The sequence below is a fragment of the Podarcis bocagei genome, assembly GCF_964188305.1.
Source record: "Podarcis bocagei genome assembly, chromosome: 1".
NCBI lineage: Eukaryota > Metazoa > Chordata > Lepidosauria > Squamata > Lacertidae > Podarcis > Podarcis bocagei.
The window spans coordinates 128,610,155-128,634,648 of record NC_138125.1 but is presented as its reverse complement, the minus strand read 5'-3'; the positions used below and the strand labels follow the sequence as shown (position 1 = coordinate 128,634,648).

General features: G+C 42.1%; 1 protein-coding gene across 3 annotated transcripts; it reads right to left on the bottom strand.

The window, feature by feature from the left end:
• Nucleotides 1-409: 409 nt before the first annotated feature.
• On the bottom strand, nucleotides 410-21,967 carry ORC2 (origin recognition complex subunit 2). Of its 3 annotated transcripts, none has more exons than XM_081174297.1 (17): nucleotides 21,830-21,967; nucleotides 20,231-20,337; nucleotides 19,285-19,422; nucleotides 18,936-19,022; nucleotides 16,725-16,817; nucleotides 14,731-14,762; nucleotides 13,122-13,182; nucleotides 10,393-10,577; nucleotides 8,927-9,025; nucleotides 7,421-7,530; nucleotides 5,710-5,842; nucleotides 5,058-5,154; nucleotides 3,624-3,770; nucleotides 3,015-3,186; nucleotides 2,279-2,340; nucleotides 1,604-1,722; nucleotides 410-1,177 (listed from the first exon to the last, which is right to left on the bottom strand). In XM_081174297.1, the coding sequence occupies exons 2-17, from the start codon at nucleotides 20,319-20,321 to the stop codon at nucleotides 1,094-1,096; spliced, it is 1,710 nt and encodes a 569-aa protein (XP_081030423.1). In that variant the 5' UTR covers nucleotides 20,322-20,337; nucleotides 21,830-21,967; the 3' UTR covers nucleotides 410-1,093. The 3 variants fall into 3 exon arrangements, with proteins under 3 accessions (XP_081030423.1, XP_081030425.1, XP_081030424.1); XM_081174299.1 differs by having other exon boundaries at nucleotides 13,122-13,179; XM_081174298.1 differs by having other exon boundaries at nucleotides 21,850-21,965.
• Nucleotides 21,968-24,494: the final 2,527 nt, after the last annotated feature.

Here is a 24,494-nt window from a genome sequence, read left to right as displayed (position 1 = left end):
CAGAACCAGCAGTATCTAATTTAGGCTGCAATCCCATGAACATTTATTTTGGAATAAGCTCCATTGAATTTAGTGGGATTTGAACTTCTGAGTAAGGGATCAGTCCAAACTCCAGCTGTTGATGGTATGGGCTTTATGCAGCAGTAGGGAGATGATGAATTCTGCCTTGATTGGGCCCCTACATTATCACACGTCGGAACTGGAAAGCGCTCGGGGACTAACAAATCCTGCCCCATTTCCGGATCTTCCACTGGCTCTACAGCAGCACTTCTGCCAGCTCACACAAGGGCTGCATGAATGTACTGACACCACCACCACCCCACTACCTGGCACAAGAAGGGACATTTGATCGCTCCACCCGCTCAACCCTCTTCTGCCATTTCAGTTGATGTTTTTTCAAATACAAGTCTTCGCCAGGACCATAAACTGTGTTTTATTTAGAACCATACAAAAAAATCTATTGCACAACTACACATCTTTATTCAGATTATTTTTTTTAAAAACCCAAATACTACCTCTCATTACTTCTGACATTATTAAGAAAGTTGGTTTGAAAAATCAGCATAGCTGCCATTTTCTTTACCTTGCAGAGACAGGTGCCAGCTTGTTCTTAACTTTACAATGGCTTGTATACCAATGAAGGCTAAAACGTCAACAAACTTGTCCAAAATAACCTGGGTCTCTGGTGTTTGTATTTTGCTTTGCCCAAGTACAGGCACCTCTCCATCTCACACGGCACATATTAGAAAACCAATAAGGTAGTCTGTAAATATGACATACTCATTCATTGTTGAAAAACTGAAGCTGCTAACAGCCAACAATGTGTATTATCAAGCACAAGTTACTTCATGAGCAGAAAGGCACATTCCTATGTCACACTTTCCTTGTAATGGAATACAAAGGAGGAAATCGTCATCCAAAGTGGAAAACCTAAGCAGTTTTAGATATATATATAAAAGTTGGCTTTGCACAAACAATGCTTTACTCAATTATTACAGGCAGATAAAAACTCCTGAGATCTGAAAATTGACTACACTGTAGGCAGTATTCCAGCAGCTCTTGAGAGCAATTGCTATTGCACATTTCAGAGCCTTCAAATGTCATTATCTTTCTGTAAAAAGTCAGTCAAGGTCCCAGCGTCCACAGGAATTAATAAATATTCAACTCCATCAGCACCCTGAAAACAAGCACACTATTTTGATTAGTTCCGAGGCATAAGAATAACAAAGAATTTTTGTTCAATCCAACTAGCAGTCATGCACTGATAGGGATATGCCCTCTCAAGTTATGCTGCGTGACTAGAACAAACTAAAGCACATTTCCTCCTCAAAAGGCACGATCCAATGTCCTACCAGAAATTTGTAGAAGACTGCTTCCACATTTTGGATGGCAACTTTCACAATAGTATAAGCAGCCTTTGGCTTGTTTCAATACCATGAACACACATGTGATTCTTCTGTCTATTAATAAACACCACAAATATTTAATTGTAGTTCTATTGTCATTCACCCTGTACCCAGAATCATACACTCCGATTTTTTCTGCAGCATAGGCACTGTTAAACAAATAGTCACATTAGCATGTCTATAGCAGCTTCACTCACCCTCTTAGTCCTAATGAGCTTGTGATCCCTGAATTCTGTGAGCTGAGCCCTGAGAGTTAGGTCACTATTGACCAGGAAGGCTTCCCGACATTGCTGGTAGAAATCTTGGAAGGAAAGTCCTAGCAGGGGAAAAGAAGCAATGGAACGCCTAGCATTAAAAGCGAGGTCTTGCTCAAATGAAGATCAATGTTGCTAACGAGATCTGTATGATGCTTGAAGGTTTTATTCAGAAGGTAGTATGAAAATTTTTCTTTGAGAAAGCCATGCACGAGAAGTATCTCCCCACCATTGTGTTCCCTCAAAATATCAATTCGAAAAATGGGGGAAGGGGTTGATTTCCTCAAAACTTTTCCTTTCTGGATCTTTTCCTACCTGAGATAGCACTGAAAGCAAGGCTTCAGTCCCTAGTCTGGTCCTCTCATTCAGTTCAAAGCAATGCTACTTTTCAGCGGCCAGTTTCATGACAACTGAAAGAGCTTACAATCTCACCCACTCAAATGAATTGCTGCAGCAAGTGTCCACATGCCCAGTACCAATTGATACTCACATAAAACAGAAGTTTCATCACATTTATATAGGCATTGTACTCAGAATCCATGACTTAGGCTAAAGCTCATGTCCTAGTGCTACCCTAGTTTGACCTCCAGAAAGAAGAATTCATGTCTGTTGAGTTACCTGGGTATGAGGTGTTATCCTTATTTTCCAACTGATATTCTGCCAAAAGTCTGAAAATCCCCCTGATAAGTAAAAGAAGTATCTTTAAACAAGACTAGAAACATAACTTACAATATGGGAGGGAATATGTTTTGAAAAGAAAAAGGGCTTAATTGTGCACGCGACCACTTTTAACATCCTATTTCTGTTCTTGGCTTTATACTTTCTGCAGTGATTCCACCCAGAACTGGAACAGCTCCCTCTGTTGTGTACTAAAGCATTTGCTCCCCCTCCCTTTACACCATTGCTGAAAATCCACATTTATTCCCAACTACAGACTTCCTTCTGAGGAAAACCTTTTTTTAAAATCTCCCGTCAGCTATACTAATTCTACTAATTATTTTGTGTGGGAAACATCATTTCTGCTGATACAGCACAACCCTTCTGTGAAAAAACAAAAGGGAAAATGAAGATCATCTGTAGGGCTATATTAGTCATGATCTACACTGTAGATTCTACAATATAGCAGGGAAAGATCTGGAGTCTCCCACTGTTGTGTATCTAGCAAATATTAGGCAACATGAACTCGAGGCACTACGAAAATAGCATTCAGGTCTTGTTTCCCTATTTGTAAAGCAGCTTTCCGTTCCCAACATTGAAGCTTTATTTAAAAACCACTCCTCCCACCCCCCCAAGAGTTAGCCCCCTAGTCGCAGCAAAGGTCCCTGACACTTGAACATCACAGAAGAGTTCTTACCTTGCATTAGGAGTGAGACTGCGCAGAACATGAGTGAGAGAGCTCAAAGCCAAAGACCCGGATTGCTGTATCAAGAGGGAGTTCTCAAAGGATGTTTCTTCTACATAAGGACTGTACGTGGTCGTTTCATACCACAACCAATTATACATGCTTTGCTTTGCTTGATCCCACACTACAAGAGCAGAAAAGAAAGAAAAAGTAAAAATTATGTAACTCCACTTTATGTGGAGATTTTTGGGAGGGGTGGGAGGATGCTCCCCAAATCTCGGGCTCTGTGTGGGAAAACACAGTGGGAACAAGGAGGAGAGGCTGGCGGTTCCCCACCCTTCCTGTAAACAGTTCAAGTCGGAACACCAGTGTGCCCAACACTACAAACTCAATTGGTCTAAGATGCCATGTGGACTCCATAACTATTAATGACTAACACCCGGGTACGTAATGCTAATACCTGGTTTGTGGGCAAGCTTGTGTTCAGCTATAATACCAAACCATGGTTAAGAAATGCATCTAAATACGGCCACAGAATGCATTACATATGTACCAAACAGATGTTCCCACTGACTAAGATGGATTTTTCAAGCTAGAGGGCTGAAAGGCCTAAGAACTTACTGAGTGGTGCATTAATGTGATCAATAGATGCTATGAGGTAGATATTAGAAAGAGATGACAATTGTGCTAGGATTTGTTGGTTTTTGTCTCCTCTCAATGTTGGACTGTCCAAGTTGTGGATGAGCAGGTAGAGCTCCAGCAAAGGATCTGGCAAATGAGAAGAAGTACAAGGGTTAAAAACAGGCTGTCAAGGAAGTAGGAAAGTCACCTAGCTGCCGCCAAATGCTGACAAGCTTTTTGTGCCTGCTCATCACCTCCAAAATTCACAGGACCAGTCATTCAGGTAAAAACCACCTATATTTATGTGTCCAAGAATCCAAGATTCATGGCTAGTAACGGAAACATGTATTCTGAATAAAAGAATTCCATTTTAACCCATGCTATTATATTTTGTAATCCAGATTCCCACCCAAAATTTTGTTTTAAAAACTTCTCTCAACACTTGCATTTTTTAGATTCAGTACCAGAGAGACGGGGAAATGAACTGAATGTGAAGAATTTTGCTTTTTAAAAAAAAACCCTGAGGGGGATGGTGAGATCATCTGGCAAGATGTTGGATTAACATGTTTCTCCAACCTTCTATTCCTCCTTTTAGTACTTCTAAGTACAGTGGTACCTCTGGTTAAGTAGTTAATTTGTTCCGGAGGTCCGTTCTTAACCTGAAATTGTTCTTAACCTGAAGCACCACTTTAGTTAATGGGGCCTCCTGCTGCCGCTGCGCCGCCACAGCACGATTTCTGTTCTCATCCTGAAGCAACGTTCTTAACCCGAGGTACTATTTCTGGGTTAGCGGAGTCTGTAACCTGAAGCGTATGTAACCCGAGGTACCACTGTATATATAATCAAAATAAAAACAGCAACCCAATAAGGCACGTCACCCCCAAATTCTGCTATCCTTTTGCAAGTAAAGTACTGTAATGCATTTCCACAACTAGTTAGCTTCCAAGCTAGTTTTTTTTTAAACAAAACTCAGATGGGGAAAACTCTTTTTAATTGTGTTTATTCACTGAAAATAAATAAAACTTCTTATTAAAAAAACTCCACTCATTTCATTTGATCACTGAGCAACATCCCCACTCAAATCTAGAAGTCTAGATCTGTGCTGATAATTGCATAAAATACTGTTGCACTATCAAGGTGGGACTGAACTGCCCAACTGTTTAGTTGAAACTAATGCCTAGTTATCAATAACAGCTATAATGAATGTGTAGATCCACAGCAATAACTCCAAGCCTACTGGAGCAAGTCCCATGTTTTACAAATTGGTATTGCGTCCTAGATGAATTGCCAGAATAAGCACCTTTATAATCACTGTATTTGAACAGTCAATAAATATATGAGTAAACCAAATCATTAGTTTCATCCAATCTTTTTTTTTTTTTTTTTAACTTAGGAAGACTCCGAACTTCTAATATATTGGCCCATCTGTATTACCTTCTTTAAATCTTTTCACAATCAAGTCCAGCTGATCCTGGGGGCTGCGAAAAGTGCCCATGTGATCCAGCACCTCCTCTGTTACGGAATTAAGAATCTGGCACAGAAAAACAGCAGGTCACCATTTTCCTTTGGACCTGTCTTGTTGTTTTTTAAGCATGGTTTTTCAAAGAGAGCTTAACTCAAGTTAAAAACAGCTGTCTCGATATTAAGACTATTTCACAGAATTCCTATATTGAAAGCAATATGTAGTAAAAACATCCACACATACAATACACAGAAGAGCCTTCCATATACAAACTTCGCAATATCTGAAACAATCCTTAGCAGTTTGCAGGTTTCTTAAGTATAAACTTAAAACACACATTAGGCAGGTTTTTCTACGTTCCAACCAGCACAACCTGCCCTTTCATATAAACAGCATTTGCAAATGAAGACCCATATAGGAAGTCAAAGCAAACCAAAACCATGGACTGCCTTTATGTATTGGAGGCTTTGTCTGCTAGAATTAAGAGATGAACCGAATGTAAACCAACTTCATTTGAGCTGTGCTCTAAATAACGGTAACCTATTAATAAACCATGCAGTTTGTATTGAAGCTTTTGTTTACTTCTCTGAATGCATGCATGCATATATGTCTCTTTTTTCTTACCGATTTCACAGTGATGCTGGGGAAGAACCCATTCACAACAATATGAACAGAATCTTGCAGAAGAGAAATGCGAAAATTCTCCAACAGAGCTTTCTTTGAACCTAATCCATATAGCACAATATTGAATCCTAGGCTGCAAGAAAGAAAACATCTCTGAAATTTACAATATAGCGCATAACCTATTGAAAGTGTTCTTATTGAGAACAGTATTTTACTTTTTGTTATTCTGACAGTTAGAACTGTATTTGTTTTTTCTTTGTAAACACTTATTCCGTCTTCATTCCCGAATAACAACAACAATTGAAGTTTGTTTAAATTTAGTATCTTTGAAGAAATCTCCGATCCTTTTCCAATCCTGAAAAGCAAAATTAAATGCTCAGCAGAAAGATGAGATTCCCACTGTCATGTTTGTTTGCTGCCTACTTGCAAAGCAGCAGAGGAAGAGGGAACAGAGACAATTCCAATTCTGAAGCAGAGTACAGTGGTACCTCGGGTTAAGAACTTAATTCGTTCCAGAGGTCCGTTCTTAACCTGAAACTGTTCTTAACCTGAAGCACCACTTTAGCTAATGGGGCCTCCGGCTGCCACTGCGCCGTTGCTGCACGATTTCTGTTCTCATCCTGAAGCAAAGTTCTGAACCCGAGGTAATATTTCTGGGTTGGCGGAGTCTGTAACCTGAAGCGTATGTAACCCGAGGTACCACTGTACAGTCATACTTTGTGTTGCCTCTGCTTCACGTTGCGCCTTTTCGCATTACGTCCCGTGGCAACCCGGAGGTCCCGGAACGGGTTACTTCCGGATTTTGCTACTCACGCCTGCGTAGAAGCGTCAAATCGCGCTGCGCGCCTGCGCAAACACAGCGCTTCAAGTTACGGGCATTTCACGTTACGGACGGGCCTCCAGCACGGATCCCGTCCGTAACACGAGGTACCACTGTATGCAACAAAACTACTGTGTGGGCCTACTTTTTTTTAACCTGCAAGAGATAAATATTGAAAGTTGATGTGACGTAGAGGTTACAGTGTCGCAGCGGAGAGATGTATATACATATCCCTACCCACCCATTAAGTTCACTAGGAGAAACCAACCTCACAGGGTTGTTGTGAAGGTAAAATGGTGGTGGTGAGAGCAATGAACAACTTGGAGAACAGAAATGTAATAAGGGCCCTACACGTCCTCATTTGGCTTCAGTTCTGCATCATAAATGCTAAAAGCAGCATCTATGCCTATTATCTGTTTATTTTCCTGATGCCAACTTGCAGTGGAATGGAAATAAGTTAAGGCATACTGTGAACAGCACCCAATCTGCACTTCTCTCCCATATATTCAATCTGGAAAGTGGCTATGACAATTAGCTAATAGACCTTTACAATCTAGGATCTATTTAAATCCCATGTACTTTTCTGTTATAGAAAACCAATAGCTATCACCCAGAAGATTTGTGACTGCTTTATATGAGATAGTTTCCTATCTGTTTAAGAAACTTGGTTGAAAGCATTTCCATCCCTCAAACATCATCCACATGAGGTTCCTTTTATAAAGACCTCAACTCCAGAAAATACATTAACTGTACCATGGGAAGTGAATGTGGTTTTATTCAATGAAAACTATTTCCGAGCCTAAGAAACAATTAGGCTTAATTACAACTTCAATTTGTTTTAAGAGAACATTGTATATTGCATGTTCTTACAGAAGCCCACCAGATACTTACTGCAGCTGCAACATCCATTTGTAAAAGAGAGATTCATGTTGCTTGGTTAATGCCTCACATTCAGAAGCAAAAGCAACAGGTACTTTATTCAAGATGTTTTGCAGGGACTCCTAGACCAGGAAGGGAAAAATAAGGCATTAGAACAGGTGCAGGGCTGAAAGATATGAAACAATATATTTCTAATTAAAACAGGGAGGGAGAAACTGCTGCAAAGGGTACCTGTTTTCAGCCAGGCCCCACTTTTCTGTCTCAGCAGGGAAAGAAGTGCCTGTTTCTTCAGCATTGCATGATGGAGCAGTATCTGCCAGAGCCAGTGTTAGAAACTGAGATATGAAGGCTAGAAGCTAAATGGCACCTTAAAGTTAAGTTATGGGCACAACAACGGAATGTCTAGGCACACTTTTTTACTAACAAGAATGCAAAGCTGAAAATGAACGAACTGCAGCTAAAATATTATATTCATTTTTCACACGATCTAGTCCTTCCCCTGCCTACCCCCCTAGTGTTCTTAAGAGGGTCTCTTCTCCAGTATTTAGAGAGTAGCTGGAAGTGGGGAGGCAGAAAAAGATCCTCCTTTCCTTACACTCTGCAGTTTTAATCAGAAATCTTAGGTGTGGTACTGCGCCCAGAGCTCAGAAACTGCTTGCGCTAATTAAATTCCCTGTCGCAAAATGCACCTAGAACAATGGGAGTTTCAAACACTGGTCAGAGCTGATTTCTACAGCAGACATTGGTTTCGGCAGGGACTGCTCCATTACAAAGCAATGAAGAAAAACCCCAGGTCTGCTTGCTTTTGCTGCACATGCAATGAAAGCAGGCTAGACAGCCTTCCCCATGTGGATTCTTTTTGGGGGTGGGTGGGATCAATGTGGGATGGCTGGGGGGGGGGCTTTCCGAAAAGGTCCTGCCCACCAGCTGACATTAATAGAGATGCAAGCTGACTGGCGGGTGGGCATGGTTTACGGAAAATGCCCTCGTGGGCCAAGGTGGCGAGGCAAGAATGGCCTGCAGGCCAGAAGTTCCACACCCCTCTTCTAGCTTAACCAAGCCCTTTTCACTGCAAAGCACCATATTTTTCGCTCTATAAGATGCACCAGACCACAAGGCGCACCTAGTTTTTGGAGAAGGAAAAAAAGAAAATATATATTCTGAATCTCAGAAGCCAGAACAGCAAGAGGGATAGCTGCGCAGTGAAAGCAGCAATCCCTCTTGCTGTTCTGGCTTCTGGGATAGCTGCGCAGCCTGCATTCGCTCCATAAGACGCACACACATTTCCCCTTACTTTTTAGGAGGGAAAAGGTGAGTCTTATAGAGCAAAAAATACGGTATTTCTCACTGTTTTCAGCATTACAACTCAAACTGTGCTACTACTAATAAGGTAAAATAAACCAACCAACCAACCACTGGGTCCATCCAAGAACAAGCACAGAGACAGTTGCTAGAAGTTTCTCTGAACAAAGACCTCAAAAGGAAATTCTAATACAAATAGTCCCTCATAGCACATACCTGATCCATTTTCTCTTTCTGTAGCTTCTGAAGTGTTCGGTCAGAAGTTAAAGCCTTGGAACTGCTATGTGCTTCAAAATACTCTTCCACCAAATTACTCTGCTGGAAGAGAGAAACACACAGTGGGAAGCTGCTTCAGTCATGGGGGAAGGGGAAGGGGAAAAGGGATAGCAGCAAATTGAGAAGAAAAGGAAAATTTCTAAACGCACATGTTATTTCATGCATAACTATCTCGCAGTCATTATCCCTTAGTCAAGAAGCTGCCTTCTATAATAAGGCAAAAAGTATACAACAAAGTTTATCATAGACTAAGGATGTAATCCTATGCAAACTTACTTGGGAGTAAATGCAAGACACTCATTTAAGGCTTCCAAGTAGACATGCAATAGCACTGGACTGTTAGGCTGCAATCCTAGAAACCCCTACCTGTGAATAAATTCCATTGCACATACAGGGACTTAAATCTAAGTAAAGAGGCACATTGTCTTCATTGTCATATGTAATTCCAGAGGGTTCTTAAAACAAAACAAAACAATAAAAATCTGTATCAACCCATTTAAATCACTATAAATTATAGAATACTGTAACAATGGGCTCAAAAATTAATGTCCATCATATGTCTTCAGCAGGTACCTAAAATACATGAGTCCGTGTTCACCACATTTCAGAGGGGAAGGAATGCTATAATTATGGCACCCCTCCCCCCAAGAAAGCCCTAATTCAGGGTACAGCATAAGCAACCTCCAATGAAATATGGGACCATCAGGAGGGCCTGCATCCCTGACCTCAACACAATATGGAGGCCTGTATGGGAGAATGCGCTCCTTGGACAGTGCAGGTCCCAAGCTGTATAAAACCTCATATATAACACTTAGGGGTCTTTATATGTAAATCTGGGACAGCATCTCCTGCCTTGACAAGCCCAAGGAAATAGGCAGAAAGGCTCCGATCTGGTGGAATGCTCTGCCACAAGAGACTAGGGCCCTGCGGGACTTGACATCTTTCCGCAGGGCCTGCAAGACAGAGCTGTTTCACCAGGCCTTTGGTCAGGGCACAGCCTGACTCCCTCCTTTGGCAATCTTCACAGAACTCTAGCCCAATGGTTGCCATCAATTTGATTTGAATTAATTTTATAATGAAATGATTTTATAATGTTGTATTATTTTATTGTTGTTAGCCACCCTGAGCCTGGCTTCTGCTGGGGAGGGACGGATATAAATAAAAATTTATTATTATTTATTATTATTTCCCGTGCACCTTCCAAAGTCATATGATGCGCCTTTCCGCAGAATTAAGCCTGTAAGATTCAAAACGAATTGGGATTAAACTGCCACTAAGCACATCCACAATGTTTCCTGCCAGAGACGGGCCCACATTTAATTCAATGTTTGAAATGTTTTGAGAAGCCCTTATTTCTATGGCCAATAGCCAATGTGATTAACAAACTGAAGTGAATCCACACTCACAGGAACTTCTCTCTTCAGCTTCTTAGCTGGCGTTTCTTTGTTAGCCGGAGCAGATGATGTCTGGGGTCTGGCCAGCATTTCTGGATCGACAGCATAATCTGTAGTTTCTTTACAGCTGTCATCTTCCTCTTCTTCAGAGCATGAAGTGGAATAATCACTTTCAGTATCAGAGCACATGTTTAAAGCTAAAAAGGAAACATTGGGCAAGAGATTTGTGAGTTTCCGTTCCTAACTCATCTTGTACAGTGGAAATTTTGTACTTCAACTTCATATTGCATATACTGGGTAGAAAAAAAGGCCACTTACAAGTGGTGCATAATTGATAGAGCACATAGCTGTTTCCTTACAGACAGTAAATGGAGTTCTCCCTTCACCTCACACACATACAGTGGTACCTTGGTTCTCGAACGGCTTAGTTGTCGAACAAATCAACTGCCGAATGCCGCAAACCCGGAAGTAAGTGCTTCGGTTTGCGAACGTTTTGCAGAAGCTGAACATCTGATGCGGCTTCCACTTGAGTGCAGGAAACTCCTGCAGCCAATCGGAAGCTGTGCCTTGGTTTTTGAACGGTTTCAGGAGTCGAATGGACTCCCAGAATGGATTAAGTTCGAAAACCAAAGTACCACTGTTTAAGCCACAGAGTCACCTTCTCAAATAACAGCAGAATCTCAACATAGTCTAGGTAGGGGGAAACTGGGTAAAGAACACAGTATGTGGCAAGAAAATAAGCCACTGCCTAACCCAGGGTTTCAGCAACCTTTTTCAGCCGTGGGCCGGTCCACTGTCCCTCAGACCATGTGGTAGGCCGGACTACATTTTTGTGGGGGGAGAGAGAATGAATTCCTATGCCCCACAAATAACCCAGAGATGCATTTTAAATAAAAGGACACCTTCTACTCATGTAAAAACACCAGGCAGGCCCCACAAATAACCCAGTAATGCATTTAAATAAAAGGACACATTCTACTCATGTAAAAACATGCTGATTCCCGGACTGTCCGCGGGCTGGATTGAGAAGGCGATTGGGCCTCATCCGGCCCATGGGCCTTAGGTTGCCCACCCCTGGCCTAACCCAAGGGTTCCCATTATCCATGTAGACTTGAAAGACACAACTGAAATGCTGCTGTGGAGTCCAGGCACTTCATTTCCTCCCCTGCTCCCGATCAGCCAGAACTTAATGGTCACCAAACACACTCTGTCATCATTTGGTCAGCTTTGGGCTGACCCCAATTCTTTGCTTTGCTTTTTGACCAACAATCTTTCTGAACTTCTGCAAAGCTTGGATTCCCCTGAACCTCTCAAAACCTGTCTTCCGCAGAGGTGGTGTTTTTTTAGTGGTGTACTTTGCAGCACTTTGAACACTGGAAATACAGGGAGCAATATCTACTGCACACCACACTTTGTATATGTCAATGTGGAAAAATGACTGCACAGATTTTAAAAAAACCCACAGAAATCTGCCATAATGTATTCAAACCCCCATCAGAACTGAAGCAGTTTCAATCTAAAAATAATGGGTGGACACTACAGAATTAAGACTACTTAACTGAAACCAACACATTAAAAAAAGCTTACATCCGGATCACCCTATGATCTGGGCAACAGCTTTCGGAATTGGTATTCGGAAAAATCTCTCTGTGTGTCACTGAAGCACACAGATGGAAGGAAGGCCCATACATTTCCTCCAAGTTTTGATGTGCTAATTCAAGTACGCTGTATCAATGAACCTCACTGGTAATCTATACAATAGAGCCAGTGAGGGTTAACAGTTCACCTGAGGTATGAAACATAAAACCTCACACAAAGTGGTACCTTCTTTAGGATACTGCTTTCCCACATATTGGGTGTTATTCAACTAAATTTTATTCACAGCAGACCCACTGAAATTAATGAACACATTTAAGTTAGGTCTATTAATTTCAATAGATCTAGTTTGAGTGAACCTTAAAGGTAAAGGGACCCTTGACCATTAGGTCCAGTCGTGGCCGACTCCATGGTTGCAGCACTCATCTCGCTTTATTGGCCGAGGGAGCCGGCGTACAGCTTCCGGGTCATGTGGAAAGCATGACTAAGCCGCTTCTGGCGAACCAGAGAAGGGCACGGAAACACCGTTTACCTTCCCACCGGAGTGGTACCTATTTATCTACTTGCACTTTGATGTGCTTTCGAACTGCTAGGTTGGCATGAGCAGGGCCCGAGCAATGGGAGTTCACCCCGCCGCAGGGATTCGAACCGCCGACCTTCTGATCGGCAAACACTAGGCTCTGTGGTTTAACCCACAGCACCACCCGCGTCCCTCTTGAGTGAACCTTAGTTGAATACTAAAGCACAAGGGAGAGAACAAAAAAAATTGAGGATGGAATTCAACATTACACTATGATGAACATTCTGTTTGAGCAAGCATTTCATCTTGCCAGGCAAAACCATCTGCCCCATCCTCCTCCGAACCTGCTCTTGAGGTTCTCCTAACCCCCACAGGTCAATTTTAGGGGTTGATAGGGGGGGGGCTCCTGCTGATTCAGCTCCTTAGGTGAATACCATCCCAAAAGCTTATGCAATGATAGTTTTATTCAACTCTAACGTGCTACAAGATTAGTTGCCGCAATACAGCTACTCCTCTGGAAATTGTTATACCATGTCAGAACTGAAGAGGCAGAGCACAAGAATGAAATCTCATCTTATAAAACACCACTGAACTATATTAGCTGGAATTTAATGCAAATGCTTACCCGTAATTCTTTTCCTGAGTCTGTAGGGTGTTTTTGACATGAATTCATTCTTTTTACTCTGCTAATAAAGCAAGCATATGAAGTATCTTCTAAATAAAATCTCATCTGTTTAGATGGTTTAGAAAGCCTTAAACACAAAAACTGAACGTAACCTGCAGAATCTAGTTCTGGAATCTCATTATTATTAGACCTAGAGACCAAGCAAAGTCAGTTAAGAACCCAGGTTGTACTTGTTTCTATTTCTGGGACAGTTTAGATTAGTTTCTTCCAAACCTACAAATTTACAGCTATCATGTACCAATTTCAGATCAATACATTAAGACTGAACTCATATTTGAAATAGACCTGGAAATGTCTTATGGATATTTGCAGAACACTAGGACCGCATGAAGCAGTTTTTTGTTTGTTTTTTAATACCCCGCCCATCTGGCTGAGTTTCCCCAGCTACTCTGGGCGGCTCCCAATCAAGTGTTAAAAACAATACAGCATTAAATATTAAAAATATTAAAAACTTCCCTAAACAGGGCTGCCTTCAGATGTCTTTTAAAGATAGGATAGCTACTTATTTCCTTCACATCTGAAGGGAGGGTGTTCCACAGGGTGGGCGCCACTACTGAGAAGGCCTTCAATCTATTCTCAAAGTTACTTCACACCCAGGAAGCCACGAGTTGATCTTTCAAGGAAGATCCATAAGCTATATTTTCAAGTTACTTAAACCCAACTTTTCAAAGCAGATTACAACTACAATTTGAAGAATATATATGATTAAATTAAAACGTAACAGTCACACAATCGGTAAAAACAAACATAATCAATACTAAAATGTCTTCTAGAACTAAAAAAAGTGGTCAATACTGATTAAAAAATGGGTAGAGGGAGAACTTGTCAGATCTTTCCAGGGATACAGCAGTGCTGTTACCAAGGTGGATCTATTTGCGATACCCACCAAGCCAGCATATTCTAGCAACAGGCCAGAGAGTACATGCTGATCTTAACACTTGAGAAGTTGGGTCATGAAAAATCCATGTAGGTGGCCATTTATGCTATTTTCCCTAAAACCTCCAGCTACTCAGTTCTCAACTAGTATGAAGGGCAAGCCCATTCTTCTGCTAGATGACTCGAATCTCTTGTCAACAGTACTATCCAGATAAAATGTTTATATATCACTCAGCTGACAGTAAGGTTCAATCAGCAGAATGGGGAGGGAAGCAATTTTCAGCTATATCCCTTCCTGCTGAAGCCTCGCCCCTTAAATCTGTTCCGGGGGTTTTGGAGCTCTCCTAGTCACATTTAGGGGAGGGGAAATCCCTGAAAATGTCTTCCCTCCAATACCATGGACAGGTGAATACCACTGCTGGATAAAACTTAACAAAAAACACATAGCTAAGCAGTACAGTTTTACCTAATACCAGCTTAGGATCAGTCAAAGGAAGCAACACTGCATGTAAATTCAAGCATTATACTGGATTACAAATGTTCAGAGCCGCCTCAGATAGTCCTGTATTTGGCCAAACTACTGAAGACAACACTTGGAGATTCTAAACGTAATGGAGAAAGGTCATTCTCCATCAATGACTGATGTTTTTAAACACCAAAAATTGCCACTCACCTCCACCTTGCCTTTGCTTGAAGCAGAATACTCTGGAAATTAAACAAAGACTGTCACAAATTACCAAGAAACATTAGCTCTTTTCTACTTCCTTAACTAAGCATCTTCAGATGCTCATACCAGAAAATACTTCAGATTGCAAATAATGTTGAACTTTGGACAATGCCCTCATCTCTATGCAGAATTAACGCAGGTGACAAATTCATCCAGTGCCTTCCCATGTAAAAAGGATGAACTAAGTTATATTGACTATTTTGTATCTGTTTAATTCTGTGCCTAGCACTGGGAGTTTTCTGCAAAGGCTTCTCCACTTCCCAAGTCTCTCCTAAATAAACTATTTCATATTCCCCAAATGCTTATTGCATCTTAACTAAATTCTCCTCTCAGATAACACATGATCCCCAAGTACCAGCATATTTTTACACTGGGACTCAACGTACATATAAGATTTTTGATTGTGTACGAGTAGTCACTGAATGATCATGCAGTCACAGAAACCGTGGCAGATTATGATCCTGCAATTTTAAAAGTGTGCTAGAATAGGAGTGAAATCCCTATAATCTGCATAGCAAAACGCATCCTATTAGTAGAAACTTGCATGCTAACTAGTTATGCATTCCTTAAACATTTTAGAATATGATTTAGGTATATTTTTTTATATGTAACTTGTTCTTAATGCTTGAATTTATCGCTATCTTAAATGAGTATTTTAGATTGTCATTTGTAAACCACTTACAGGTCTTTTGTTTAAGCAGTAAAACAAATTTGTTAATCAATAAATAAGTATAGTAGAAAGCTACACATACAAGATTCCAAAATCCACCTTTCATTTCAAATAACTAGACGTCTTGGCACATGGATGGCTATCATGAAAAGGTAAAAAGTGTGTTAAATATTTAGCAAAAATCAGCAATCTAGCCTGTCAGATTAAGGCTCACGTTAATCAAGAGCACATATTCATCTCCCTTTATTGTCAAGACATTCATACTCTAATTCTCCTTCCCTAGCTAAGAACCATTGTGTTAATCCTAGACACTACAAAATATAACCCACAAAGGAAATACCGTATTTTTCGCTCCATAGGGCGCACCGGACCATAGGGTGCACCTAGTTTTTAAAGGGGGAAATCAAGAGGGGGGAAAAACTTAATCCCCCCCCAGCCCCAAAGAGCAGCTGTTTTGGCTTCCTCTTTAGCTGCGCGCAACCTCTCCAGCCGAGAGAGGCTGCGCGGGGCTAAAGAAACCATAGCCCTGCGCAGCCTCTCCCTGCCAGAGAGGTTACACGGGTATGTCACAAACCAAGACAGCACACAACCTGTCCCTGCCGGAGGGGTTGCACGTGGCCATGGCACAAGCCAAGACAGCGAGCGGAGAAAAGGAGACCCTTCTGTTCCTCCTCTGGCTTCCAGGCAGGTGCGTGGCTGAAGGGGCGCTGCGCAGTTCTCCCTCTCTGCGCAGCGTCTCTCCACAGAAGAGGCACTGCGCAGAGAGGGAGAACTGTGCAGCGCCCCTTCAAGCGAAGCTGGAGGAGGAACTGAAGGAGACCCTTCTGTTCCTCCTCTAGCTTCGGACAGGCGCCTCGCTGCGAAGCTGGAGAAGGAGCAGAAGAAGACCCTTCTGTTCCTCCTCCGGCTTCCAGGCAGGTGCGTGGCTGAAGCCTTTGGAGCGCAGCGGGACCTTGCACTGCACTCCAAAGGCTTCGGGTTCCTTTGGCTGAAGCCAGGAGAGTCTTGCTCTCCCGGCTTCAGCTAAAGGAACCCGAAGCCTTCGGAGCGTAGCGCAAGGAGCCTGCATTCGCTCCATAGGATGCACACACATTTCCCCTTAATTTTTGGAGGGGAAAAAGTGCGTCCTAGAGAGCAAACAATATGGTAGTAAGTGTAAAAGCTACACATGAATTCTCCCCAAAGCAAAACCTTTTAAAAGCAGCTTTTACCAAACACAGCTCTTACTAAAGCGTTTGATAATTTAGTTTATTACTTCAATGGAACTTACTCTTGCTGCTTTGAGGAGTGCTTGCTCCCTTTTCAGGATCCTTCAGCTTCTCATGTTTTACATTGCTACCTGCTGTCTGAGCTAGCTCAGAGGCTTTGAACAAAGGAAAATGCCAGATTAAAGAAGCATGCACACAACATATTAATACAATTTAAAACACTTTCCTCAACCTAGTGCCCTCCAGATGTTTTGAACTGGGGCTAATGGGAGCTGCAGTTCGAAACATATGGAGGGAGCTACATTGGGGAAGGTTAGTGTAGGCCATTGTTGAAACATGAGGTTAAAGAAATAAACTGCTCATTAGTCATTATTTATTACAGTGCTAAAGGTGAGACCAAAATATTGTTACAAAGGTAATACAAGCAATATGATACAAATGCCCTGTGATCCTCGGATGAAAGGCGGTACAGTGGTGCCTCGCAAGACGAAATTAATCTGTTCCGCGAGCCTCTTCGTCTAGCGGTTTTTACGTCTTGCGAAGCAACCCTATTAGCGGCTTAGCGCTATTAGCGGTTTAGCGGCTATTAGCGGTTTAGCGGCTATTAAAGGCTTAGCGGCTATTAAAGGCTTAGCGGATTAGCGGCTAAAAGGCGATTAGCGACTATTAAAGGCTTAGCGGATTAGCGGCTAAAAGGCTATTAGCGGCTTAGAAAAGGGGGGGGGAGCGGAAAAAAATTGGAACACTTGCAAGACGTTTTCGTCTTGCAAAGCAAGCCCATAGGGAAAATCGTCTTGCGAAGCAGCTCAAAAACGGAAAACCCTTTCGTCTAGCGGGTTTTCCGTCTTGCGAGGCATTCGTCTTGCGGGGCACCACTGTATTACCACAAGAGTGTGACCACCAGCATTTTTAAAACAATAATGTTGCAGCTGCTTCAGAGGCACCAAGGCTTGCATGGACCAAATAGGATTTTTCTCTTGCAAACATTTGAACTTAAACAACTTCCATGCTGCTACGCAAACACTTTTTAAAACTCTCCCAGGTTCAGAAGCAAAAGAAAAAGGCTGTTCTGAAATAGAAGCCAAAAGCCTCAACAAGACCTACAAAGGTTACTCATGTGGTTCTCAGGAATGTGGCGAAAGTGAAGCTCATATACCAATATTTTGTTGCTCAGTAGCACTGACAAACACTAGATATATCAAAGCAGAGAGCATGGGCCTGCACTGTGAGGTGAGGAGGGAAGTGAAGCAGCTAAATTAATCTGCTCTGTGCTGCCTCACAAAAACAGCCCTATACCCTATGTAGCTTACTGGCCATGTTCGCATATAATACCCAGCTATGGCTTGCTTTACCCATGGTTTGCTCCACAAGTTACCAGTTGGCCTGGTTCACTTGACATACATGGTGAGGAGAGAGTTCAACCATCAGATCTGGCTCAGATGATGCATTAGATCAGGCATAGGCAAGCTGGTCCTGTTAGGGATGATGAGAGTTGTAGTCCCAAAACATCTGGAGGGCCAAGTTTGCCTATGCTTGCATTAGATCAAACTGTGGGTTAGTTTAACACAAATTCAAAAGGGCTGCACAGCAACAAAGCAGCCCAGGTTTGCATGGTCTTGCTATGTCAACATTTGGCTTAGCCAGCCATACAAATAAATTTGTTATCTTACAGTTGACAACACAAGCCATAATTTGTTTCTCCCAAGCTTGGTTTGTTTTCCAGCTGCTCTTGCCTTGAGCCTTTGTAGCCTGTCAAGCTTAGGGGGAAGGGTTCAAATTAACTATGGTTAAGAAAGTCTATTTGGTTTGGAGATAGTATCAAACAACAGTTAAAAACAAGCCAACAAGCTCATAAGCCAACAACAAACCATACCTGCACATGGTTAGCCTGATGGGCTGGATTCATTCAGACAAGCCACAGTTAGGCTAAGCAAACCATGGTTTAGCATTAAGTATGAACCAGGTCACTTACTGGTCCAGCCAACTCACTGCTTTGGGTAGTGTGGTGAGGCAATTAGTTGAGGAAGAAAATCAAGGAATCAGAACAGAGTTAAACAAACAATAAATTTCAATTTTACTAAAGGTTCTGAAAAGCAGCATGTATACAGTCATAATAGTTACAGAGAAAACCCCATTTTAAAGGGCTTAACCGTAAGAACAATTACAGAAAGTAAGCATTCTGTAACTGAACGATTGAACAGTTTTATTCCTTCACAGTTTCATTTCTAAGACTAGGACCAAAGAGTTAATTTGCTGAACAAAACAGTACCTACCCATTTCTGCCATCTTGTTAGAGCGTTTTGGAGTTTGGAATGGAAAGACATCCCCACCACCTGCACTGGAGCCATTTTTCAAAGAGCCTAAAACACACCAAAACAAACAAAAACCCTCAGAAGCAAACTTGTGGGAGGTGGGAAGAGAAATTATAACAATTATCTGCCAAACAGCAAAGGACTTGCATGTTGTTAAATAAGCAAACATTGTTTACAGTGAAAATGGGCGGGTCAACCCACATAACACTGTATTGATATCAATACTGAACACAGCCATTTCTTAGCCAACATTCACAAGGCTAATAGCTGGGTAAAGTTTTTCAAAGTGTTACCTTTTTCTCATAAATACCTTGGATGCCTAGGACAGAAACATATTCCTGTTCTTTAAAAGTTTCCTGAGACTCATTATCTGAGGTATCGTCTGTTTTCTTCACCCATCTTTTTGCATCAAGCGTTTGTGCAGCTTTGTTCTTTCGAACCTTATGACCTGGAAGAGAAGCAGTAAGGCTTTAATATCAAACAAACCAGACACAGTTAGCTGTTCTCCTGCTTCTGCCAAATCTTTCTCTGCATACACACTTACAACACAATCCTATGTATGTTTCCTCAGAAGTAACAGCCACTGTATTTAGTAAGTGTTAAGCACTACAGCCTTATACACTTTGCATGTAACATATATGTATATCCATTTAGAGTTCATTCAACTCAGACTGAGGAGCAGAACACTTTCTTACCAAAATACAAAGGGAGAAACATATTCTAGCAAACTGAATCCCTTAGCTAGTTTTTATTGAGAAAAGGCAAGCAAAAACAATTACTCCGCAAAAGATGGCAAGGATTCAACTGAAGGCAAGGCACCAAAACTAGTCCGTCTGCTTATTGTGGATAAGCGTACAAAGGCCTTGTGATAGTAATACCATTGCAGTTCTGAACATTATTAACTTGCAATCCTAAGATTTCTGAATGTGAATAAAAGGTCTGTCCTGATCTATAAGCAGATCATAATTGGTGGCGGGGGGAACTGTACAAAGAATAGTCACCTCCTTCAAGAAACAAGATGATGGATAAGAGTTTTGGTCTCTTAGAAAAACCTGGGTTTCCATTATGGCATACACTCAAAAGAAAATCTGTAAAAGCACCAGACATTCTCCTTTTTAAAAAATATGTAACTTTAAAGGCATTTAAAGATATCCAGAGTTTCTAATTACTTTTTTTAAAAACCCAGCAGAGAAATGTAGTACCCTATTTTATAATAATGTAAATAAGTTGTCCTTGCACTAACAAGCAATTCATACCTGTATCTTCAGAAATGTGCTTTAGGACATCTTCATCTGCCACAAACTTGACTTCTATCACATTGCTTTTCTTTAACTTCGGATTACTCATAGCAAGAAGCCTACAACGAAAAACAAAGTATGTGTCATGTTCCTATCCAGGCACAAGTACAATTAAACTATCCTTATTACCAATAGGAGATGTAACCAAGCCTGAAATGCACGGTATACAAGCAGAAGCGTAGAAAGATTAGTAGCAATAATAATCCTTTCTACTTTCAGAGAATCATAGAATTGTAGAGTTGGAAGAGACTGTGATGGTCACCTAGTCCAACCCACTGCAAAGCAGGAATCCTGTCCATAACCGTCCTAGGTAGACAGACTCGAACCACCAACTTTCTGGTTAACAGCCAGATGCACTGACCCATTTATACAAGAAGTATTGTTTTCCCCCGCCACAAGCATTAAGGCCTGCAATATTTAAACAGATGATGTTTTAAACAAGGTATTGGATTATCTCCCCAATGAAGTCCCTGCTAGAATTTCTTAGGATTTTGCACCACCATGTTGGCAGCCATCTTCAATTTTGGGCTGAACCCCCATTGTTAACCACATCTTAACCACATCACTGGTTATCTCTATGGCACAATCTTCCAAACTTGTATTTGATACAATGTATGTGGAGAGATGATTTCCAGAGCCCATGGGTAAAAAATTTACAACTGAAAATTACGGCAATGGGAATCTCCCCATCTAATTACTAGAGCAGGACATAGTTCCAGCTAAAAGAACAGTAACCTGTAAACTAGAGATGGACTTGCAGCAGAAAATGGTGTTGGGCAATGGTACCTGCTCACCTCAAAACCTTGGTTTATTACCCCTCTTAAGGCTCCCAAATTATTTGAATTCCTTAACTTCTTCGGCTCATAGATATGCCTTTATAAAGGCAAGATTCAACACCTTCCCATCGAACGTGCTGAGAAATAGATTTTCCAATGGACAGACATCGCTCTTATGTGATTGTAATTGTGGGGCACCGGAATCGTTGCATCACATAATCCTTGATTGTGCTTTTCACTCATCGGCCAGGAGCAAGTTTCTTGATCCATATCTAAAGGGAATCGCCGATGATTCGAATGAAGCCAAACTGAGATATCTACTAAATGATGAAGACCCCTTAAGATCACTCACGGTTGCCAGATTCTTGATCAGCGTCCTATCCCTAAAGAAGAAAAACGGACTCCTGTGCGGCTCGGATAACCCTTTTAAACCATGATCTATGTTTTAGGATGTAACTAGGTGATATCACCACTGATATCTTTTATTAATTTATGAGCAGAGGGCGATGTTTATGTTGTAAATTTATTGTAATGTATGTTGTTGATCTTTTGCTTATTTGCTTTGGTTCTTGTCTATTTTTTGTAAGTTTTTGGCTGTTTTAAATTTGGAGGTTTAAGTATATATATGTTGGTGGGAAACTGTCGTGTGACGGGCCAATGGCCGTAATAAATATCAATCAATCAATCAAAACCACATCTTAAGCAAAGCAAAATTAAGATTTCACACCTCAAAACACATAAAACCCAACCTTCAAAACGAATTTTACTCAAATGTACTTACAGAGATAAAAACAACCTTACATATCAGCATGAACAGCATGAACAGGAGAGAATACACTTCCACAAAGTCAGCCAGCTTAAGTGGATGAGCCTACATTGTCTAAGTTCCACACAGCATTTCTTTAATCTGAAATGAAAGGAAGAGCCAGAAACACCTTAAAATGGTCAGAAGGGTAGATATGGTACCCTACTGAAATTCCCCAACATTTAAAAAGCAATTTAAAAACAACAACTTGCAACCTATGGATAAGGAATCCAAGTATGTAATTTTTTACACAATGCCTCTGATTTGTTTTATCTGAGTTTTCCAGCCATTTTCTTCTTGCATAGATATCTTGGTGATTTTAAAGTCCTCAATCTCCCCTCCTCCCTGGCCAGCTGTCCTACCACAGGACCAACTGATCCTGTGGAATGAGAGGCAAGCAAAGAAAACATCAGGGGCAGCTGCAAGTACATTGTCTAAGGTCCTTCCCTGCCCTGGGCCAACTGACACCAATTGCCCTTCGACAGGAAAGAAAAGAGGGAGGGAGGCAGGCAAATTCAGGGCCTCTTCCAGTAGGATTGTTCTCTCCCTGACTCTCAAAGAGCCAACTTATAGCAACCACCCAATGGGAAGGAGCATTTAATGCCTAGTGTGCCTGGCTGTTTCATTTTTGAACATGAGCTTCTCGGTGAATCTGTTGCGTTTTATAAGTGTTGTTGGTCACTTTGAGGACTCAAGTTTCAAAGTGGGATGTAGTGGGATGCACAAACGTTCACAAAATTGAGACGGTGAAGATCAGTAAAGTACTGCAGAAACGAACAGTGCACAGTTAAACTACACTCTGAAACAAAATGGAGAGCCAATGAGAAGCACCAACACACTGTTCCTAAAATAAGTCTGCCATTAGAATTCTGGGAAGAATTCAACATAGTGTCATGGCAACACCACACCTCAGTTTACCAAACTCTCCTCTTCCCCCTGTGCTGTTCTGGGATTTCTCCTGACCACCACCCTGCAACCAATGTGAAGGTGTTGGTGTAAGGGGAGGAGAAAAACACCACTGCACCAGCAGGAGTCCTTTGTGTATGAACTATCATGTTCAATGTAATCCTAGCCATGCCTACTCGAAAATAAGTCCTACATTCCCCAGGTAAGTGGGGTTAAGATTGCAGCCTGACGTAGCCGGTGTTAGGACACAAGTGCCAGGATTCTTGTTATAAGACTAACAGCCATGACCCTCGCAACCTGATTCACGCAGCTCAAGGCTACAATCCTATGTACGGTAGGCACATCTACCTGGACTGGGAGTAAAGACAAAATGTAAAGGTAAATGACCCCTGAACAGTTAAGTCCAGTCGAAGGAGACTATGGGGTTGCAGCACCCATTTCGCTTTCAGGTCGAGGAAGCTGGGGTTTGTCCACAGACAGCTTTCCAGGTCATGTGGCGAACAGGACTAAACCGCTTCTGGCATAATGGAACACCATGATGAAAACCAAAGCGCACACAAATGCCGTTTACATTCCCGCCGCAGCGATACCTATTTATCTACTTGCACTGGTGTGCTTTCCAACTGCTAGGTTGGCTGGAGCTGGGACAGAGCAACTGGAGCTCTCCCAGTTGCAGTGATTTGAACCGCCGACCTTCTGATAGGCAAGCCTAAGAGGCTCAGTGGTTTAGACCACGGCGCCAGTAAATACTGCTGACCTCTGGGAGTTATTCTGCTTAAAAATGAATGGCAGGGAGTTATGAACACCAGAAATTAAGGGCCACAGGAGGGACGCGGGTGGTGCTGTGGGTTAAACCACAGAGCCTAGGACTTGCCGATCAGAAGGTCAACGGTTCGAATCCCCACGACGGGGTGAGCTCCAGTTGCTTGGTCCCTGCTCCTGCCAACCTAGCAGTTCGAAAGCACGTCAAAGTGCAAGTAGATAAATAGGTACCGCTCCGGCGGGAAGGTAAACGGCGTTTCTGTGCGCTGCTCTGGTTCGCCAGAAGCGGCTTAGTCATGCTGGCCACATGACCCGGAAGCTGTACGCCGGCACCTTTGGCCAATAAAGCGAGATGAGTGCCGCAACCCCAGAGTCGGTCATGAATGGACCTAATGGCCCCTTTACCTTTAACTCCACAGGATTTGTTTCCCAGCAGACATACAGTACCTCAGGTTACATACACTTCAGGTTAGACTCTGCTAACCCAGAAATAGTACTTCAGGTTAAGAACTTTGCTTCAGGATGAGAAGAGAAATCTGCTCCGGTGGCGCGGCAGCAGCAGGAGGCCCCATTAGCTAAAGTGGTGCTTCAGGTTAAGAACAGTTTCAGGTTAAGAACGGACCTCCGGAACGAATTAAGTACTTAACCCGACGTACCACTGTATTTACGATTACCTTGAAAGTGTATTACACCCCCCGCCCGCGCAACCAAATATTTAAACTCAATATACTGTGAAATAAACCCACAGGAACTAACGTAACCACTAAAAAGCCGCAGTCCTGAGGCAATTCACGAGGCCAGCTGAATTCAGCTGCGCTTGCGCTACATCCCCAGCGCCGGTCAACCTGACGATTTCGGGAAGACAAACCCTCCACCGGCCCATTGAGAGTTTAACAAAGCAAAGCAAAACACTAGTCCTCATGAACTCGAGGCTGCCTTCCTGCCCTCCCTTTGAGATACACAGAGCCATTCT